This window comes from Pseudomyrmex gracilis, unplaced genomic scaffold (assembly GCF_002006095.1).
Source record: "Pseudomyrmex gracilis isolate BER0280 unplaced genomic scaffold, ASM200609v1 scaffold_90, whole genome shotgun sequence".
In the NCBI taxonomy this organism is placed as follows: Eukaryota; Metazoa; Arthropoda; class Insecta; order Hymenoptera; family Formicidae; genus Pseudomyrmex; species Pseudomyrmex gracilis.
Genome location: NW_018020674.1, coordinates 580,440 through 586,861, shown reverse-complemented (window position 1 = coordinate 586,861; position 6,422 = coordinate 580,440). Strand labels below are relative to the sequence as shown.

Genomic DNA, 6,422 nt, shown 5'->3' with positions numbered 1-6,422 from the left:
AAAAAAAAAAAAAAAAACAAACAAAAATAAGTCGCTATACGACTTTTCTCCTCTCTCTCTCTCATTAATCAAACATTCTTGTTGCTGCAAAAGACAACATGATCGGGTTTGACAGCCGCCGGCGACAATCGCCGCGCAACAATGTCGCCCGATCGCGTTCTCTCTGTTTTCTTTTTCGCTCACTTACAATTTTTTCCTCCATCTTTTTCTGTTGCCCGTCGTCGTCGTGGTCGACGTTGTCGTCGTCGTCGTCGTCGTCGTCGTCGTCGTCGTCGCGTGCTCGCGCGCGTTCTCGAAAGTATCTCGTGGGGGACAACAGTCGCGCGCCTCGAGCTACGTCACGAAGCTCTACGTCATCATCGGTGAACGGGGTTGAGGAGCTGAGGAGAAGGAGATGATGGAGGAGAAGAAGAAGAAGGAGGAGGAGGAGGAGGAGGAGGAAGATCTCTGTAGTGGGATACGCTATTGCGTGGAGGGAGGATAGGGGAAGGTGGCGGCGCGCGAAGAGCGACTGGAGGGGATGTTCGTAAGCTGGCAACTACGTCGGCGCGAGAAGCAGAGAGACAGAGAGAGAGAGAAAGAGAGAGAGAGATCGTTGAGATTGTGTCTCTGTATGTGTTATACACATGTATGTATGTTACGTCGATGCGTGTATCACGCACATACGTAAAATACATGCGTATCCTCGGTAGAGTATCTGTATTTACGTGTATTTGGACACATGTGTGTGTGTGCACGCACATATATTTAAATCCATACGTATATATGCACGCTGGCGTGTATAAATACCCCGCAATACGTATGAAGACGTATTGGCCGCGCACACACGCGTGCGTAGCAGAGGTTCGCCGCGCGGGCGGGGATTGGCTGGCGGTCGACTCGCCGCTTCCAAATATGGGACAGTCTCGGCGGCCCATTCATAAAACTACGGGGCGCGCCGTCGCTCGGCTCAGTTCGTGCGCGACCCCCACGCATCGCGCGTCCTTTAACAATCACCGTGCACGAGCCAATACATTCTCAGGCCCGAGTGCGCGCACACCTTTAACGAAGGAAAGCCGCGTTTAAAGACAGAAAGAGAGAGAGAGAGAGAGAGAGAGATACAAATCGCGAGAAAAAGGGAGGAGAACGAGAGAGAAAGAGATAAGAGGAGAAAGACGGGGAGAAGAAGGGAGAATAAATGGATAGATAAAGAGAGAGAGAGAGAGAGAAAAGACGCGAGAGAAGGAAGGGAGAAGAGAAAAGAGTTGCCGACGCAACACAAAACGCGCGCGGCTACAGCGCGCGCGCGCGCGCGCTCCACGCTCGCGCGCCTACGCACACCACGCTCTCGTATCATACACACTGTGTGTTTGCTCTCACTCGCGCAGAGATTCGGAGCACGCGTGGACCCTGGCGCGGCGGCAAACGACGGCGGCGGCGGCCGGACGGACACATCTCTCGCCGCGCGACGACGAAACTTCGCCTCCGCGCTTTCCGACGCGCGGTATCTCCACAACGGGGAACTCTCTCTCTCTCGCGTGCGCGCGCGTGTCTCTCCGCGTAAAACCGTCGGAAGGTGAAAAAGAGGAGTTTGATTCTCTCTGATCAAAGTGGCGCGCATACACACACGCACACACACACACACGCACACCCGGGTGAAATACGCACACGCACCGGTCCCACACACGATTGACCGAACTTGTGTCGTCGTTTTGTAAGATCCTCTCCTCCTCGTTCACGAGGAAACGACGGTGGTACCAGGTACTTGACCGAACCGACCGGTTGGCGAAATATAATCCTATATGCGTATGTTGTACGCGACGCCGCACGGCAATTCCTACGCGCGCTCTACGTAAAAAAAACCTTCCCTGACACACACTCGTGGTGGTGGTGGTGGTGGTAAAAACGGTGATGGTGATCATTAGTGGTTGGTGGTGGTCCGTTCTGCGACTTGGTGTTGCCGGTTGCTGCGGCCGGTGGCATCTGTCGAAGTAAAAAAAAAAAACAAAAAAAAAAAAAAAGGCGGGAAAAGAGAGAACGCGCTCGTGTCCTTTTCCCGTCGAAATCAATCAATCAATCCGCGCGTTCACGGGATAACAACTCTATTCCCGAGTTGTGTTTTTTAATCGCGAAGGCGCGCGATCGAGAGCAAGAAAACACAGAGAGGAAAACATCGCGCGGTCGCGCCCCGCATACTTAATCGCTAACTAATACCTACTGCTATAGCGCAAGGGAATCGAGAGAGAGAGAGAGAGAGAGAAAGAGAAAACAAAAAGATCACAGACACACACGCGCTGTACTACCGATCAACTCGGGGGACTATCATCCTTTTCGATGCAGATCGCGGAACATTAACGCATTATTATAGTGGTACTCGGGCACTTTAACACGCCTATATTTACATCAAGGGAGAAATAGGAGAGAGAGAGAGAGAGAGAGAGAGAGGCGGCTTGTTTGTGAGATTGGAAGTGATCGAGGGAACACAACCATTCTAACCATACTAATTACGTTGAACGATACAACCGCAGGCGAGGACACGCAGTGCGGCACCGAGGATACTGCCGTCGCCCAGGAAGGCGACCCGCTCCAGAGGATGACGATGGACGGCATCGAGGTGGTCGGCTCGCAACCGCACGCCGCAGCCACCAGTCCGTTTCTGCTATCCTCGCCGCCGCTCGGTCATCATCATCACGCAACGTTTATGCAGACGGTACAGACGGTACAGCTAAGCTTCGACGCGTGCTTACCGTATAACGCGGCGTCATCGTCGTCAAATTCCGTAACTTGCGGAACCGGCAGCGGCGGCGTAGGCGGCGGCGGAACGCCGGTTAACGCGATCTGCACCAATTCGTCAACAAGCTGCAGCAGCAAAACCGCGGTCCCGACGCTTTCCCTGTCCTCGTGCGTGCCGTTGCACACGCAGTTACAAATAACGCCGATCGATTCTCTGGGCCACAACCACGGCCGTCACAACCACCATCATCGATTGGACGATCATCATCGTCAGCATCACTTGCATACCGAAGCGTCCTCGCCGTCTGCCGATGCCGCGGACGACAAGAGACACAGGCAGAACGAGGACGAGGACAAGGGATGCATCAGAAATTGCCGAAACGACATTCACGATTCCAATGATAAGGACAAACCGGGTGATTTAAACACACCGGTCACCACCAGCAGCGATCTGCCGTCTTTCTTCGGTCCGTCTGCGCTTGTCGAACCGCCACCGATCTCAGGTATATCTACATTAGTTTAAAATCTCTTTCAGACGCGCGCGAGAAAAAATGTCATTTGGAGAAAAATTTGTTTCGCACACACACGAACTTTGTTATTTTTCTGTATATTGAAATTCTGTTGCTTGGTTGGTCGATCTGCGATTTATGGTTTTTTTTTGCCTTGTATCAATGTTTGTAACAAGAGAACAACGCTGGTTCTCGGGGGTGGGAGGGGGAGGGGAGAGGATTCGACTATATATATCTCCCGTGGGCAAGGATGTTATCAGGACGTCATGAGACGAAAATGCAACAACGTTCTTGAATTTCGTACTATTTCGCTTTCATCGACCTTTCGCTTTCGATATTACGCTTGGCGAACTCTTCGTCTTTTCTGACGCCTGGTCCTACGAAGTCGTATCGTCCGCGGGAAAATTTTAGGCGTCCAAATTCCCCCGAGTAAGCATTCCCTTGCGGGGATTGTACAAAAGTACGGTGCGCGACGGCGGTGGTGGTCGCCGCGGACGGCGTTTCGCAAGATGCCAGTGACGTTTATTATATACACGTTCGCGAAAAACACGTAATATTGAAGGTCTGTCCGCCTCTTGCTCGCGGATCAATACTCAACGACCCCGACATTCAGAGAGGCACCCTCCTCTTCACAACCCCCTGCACCAACCCCGTCTCACTCCTTCCCCTTCGCCACCGCCACCACCCTCGGCGGTCAGTTTCATTCATGCTTCCAGCGCGACCCCCACCACCGTCACTCTCCCTCGCAGTACCGTAATCGCACACCTTCACAGAATATTACGCGGAAATACGTTTCCTCATAATATGGTTTATGATGCACGTCGTTTTTTGTTTTTTTTTTTCGTTTCTCCCAATATGTAAAAGAGAGTGTGTATGTGATTGGTAAACAAAAAAAACAACATCAAATTGTCGAAACAAAAAATGATCTCAAAGTGAGACGAAATTTTTTTCTTTTTTTTTTTATAATTAATAAATGCGCCGCAATTGTTTTGTCACATCTGCGAACGCGCTTTCTCATAAAGCGTGTAAAGTTGTGGTTATTTAGCGCGGTGAGAGGAAGTAACAATAAAGCGGCAGGATGCAGACAACAGATAGAGCCGTTGCTAGATAAAGTCACCCCCGTATCGCGCGGTTCTTCCTGTTGGCTCTCTCGGAACGGAATACGCGCGTCTGTCGTCACATATATATATATAGAGCAATTAACGCGCGTTGACGCGAACACGCGATTTATACATACGTTCGACAAATCGAGAGACTAAGTGACGATTTTATCGATGCTTCGCAGGCAGCCTGGCGGGCGAGGATCTCTCTCTGGAAGAGGCGACCGCGGAGGAGGACGACAACGCGTCCGGCAGAGATCATCGACATCATCATCATCATCAAGACACTCGGAACACCTCGAACGCACCTTCGTCGAGCAGTCCCCCGTCACGTCACCATCAAACGCAGGACGAGGCGGATCGCTGCAATGTGTTGCAAGGTGGTGTAATATTGTACTCGTCACCGCATTCCACGTCCAGCGTGCCTACGACCAGCGTGAACATTTGCAACGTGCCAACGTTGACTTATCGCGGCGTATTTACCACGACCTGCACGCAGTCCTCGCCCCTCAACAATCTTCAGAGCGAGCAGCAGCAGCAGCAGCAACAGCAACAGCAACCGGCGGCGAGCCAGGAACTGTGGGCTCCCTTACCCTCGCCGACCTTAACATTGACGGGTCAGCCGTTCCTTCACCCCAATCTACACTCGGCCGCGTACAGCGGCGAGACCGTCGAATTGCTGCAGGTCGATTCGAAGCCGCCCCCGCCGCCTGGTTATCACGACACGCCAACCACCACCCCGACTTGGCTGACGGCGCACGAGGACGCTTACGATCCCGGTCTCCTCTCCCACCATCACTCGCACGCTCATCATCAGGAAACGACGTTGAAGCAGGAGCCAACTGGCACGTCCGGTTACACTCCCAATGTGCAGCAGCCGCAACCAAGCCAGACGCAGACTCAGCAGCAACAACAACAACAACAACCTCCGCCAACCGCGAGCAACACGGGTGTCCAGTTAGCCGAATACAATCCGAGCACTTCGAAGGGTCACGAGATACTCTCGCAGGTTTATCAGCAGAGCACGATACCTCTCAGATTGGTGCCCGTGAAACCGCGAAAGTATCCAAATCGACCGAGCAAAACGCCTGTTCACGAACGGCCGTACGCTTGTCCGGTCGATGGTTGTGATCGGCGATTCTCCCGCAGCGACGAACTCACCCGTCACATTCGCATCCACACCGGACAGAAACCGTTCCAGTGTCGCATATGCATGCGCTCGTTCTCGCGGAGCGATCATCTGACTACCCACGTGCGCACGCACACCGGTGAGAAACCGTTCTGCTGTGATCAGTGCGGACGCAAGTTCGCCAGGAGCGACGAGAAGAAGCGCCACGCGAAAGTGCATCTCAAGCAGCGGTTGAAGCGCGAGGCGGCCCACGCCAATCCGCGGAGTCATCCGCAGAGCCACGCGTCGTCACCCTGCAATCAATGAATGAATTCCAAACGACGACAACGATGCTGAGGAATCTCCTCTTTGAGATCTCATTGCGTTTGTCACGTTATTGACAAATTGTGATCTGTATGTCTCCCCTTTCCTCCCTTTTTGGTGCTCTACTCCCCAATCTCATTCGCGATTCCCTCCCCGTTTCCTTCCTCTCTCTCTTACTCTCCTCCTTCTCTTCTCGGCAGCCGCTTTCATCCCTCGTCCTTGTATTTCATTCCTCATTCTTCTTTTTTGATGACCGATGATGAAAAGAAATCGCGGAGACCTTCAGACGGTCAAATCTCACCGTCACCGACTGATCCGTCATCTGTATCGTCGGTCAATCAGCCGTTTATACTATCTTAATACATAGCTGGATACGAAATAACACTGCGTGTTATATGCAGCGCAAAAAAAAAAAAAAAAAAAAAAAATGAGCTTTTCGGAATTTCGGGTATATTGTATATTCACGAATTGTGTGAAAGTATAAAAAAAAAAAAAAAAAAAAAANAAAAAAAAAAAAAAAAAAAAAGTACTTGCTCATTTTTCAAATTATCGTAAATCAAAGAAAGAAAATTTAAGCGTTGCATATGTATTTTTATTGTTCGCGAAAGAATGTTTAACTTCATTTGTTGTATTTTCGAGCATGTTGTCGGGAAAAAAAATGTACGTACG

The 6,422-nt window shown here is 51.3% G+C and overlaps 1 protein-coding gene across 1 annotated transcript in view; it reads left to right on the top strand.

The window, feature by feature from the left end:
- The window catches only part of LOC109855485 (dendritic arbor reduction protein 1-like), an 18,941-nt gene extending 12,760 nt beyond the window's left edge, over positions 1 to 6,181 (top strand). The window contains exons 2-3 of the mRNA XM_020429790.1: positions 2,508 to 3,215; positions 4,507 to 6,181. Coding sequence (XP_020285379.1) covers positions 2,508 to 3,215; positions 4,507 to 5,756 — 1,958 coding nt within the window. The 3' untranslated portion in view covers positions 5,757 to 6,181. The remainder of the gene's footprint in view (positions 1 to 2,507; positions 3,216 to 4,506) is intronic.
- The last annotated feature ends 241 nt before the right edge of the window (positions 6,182 to 6,422 follow it).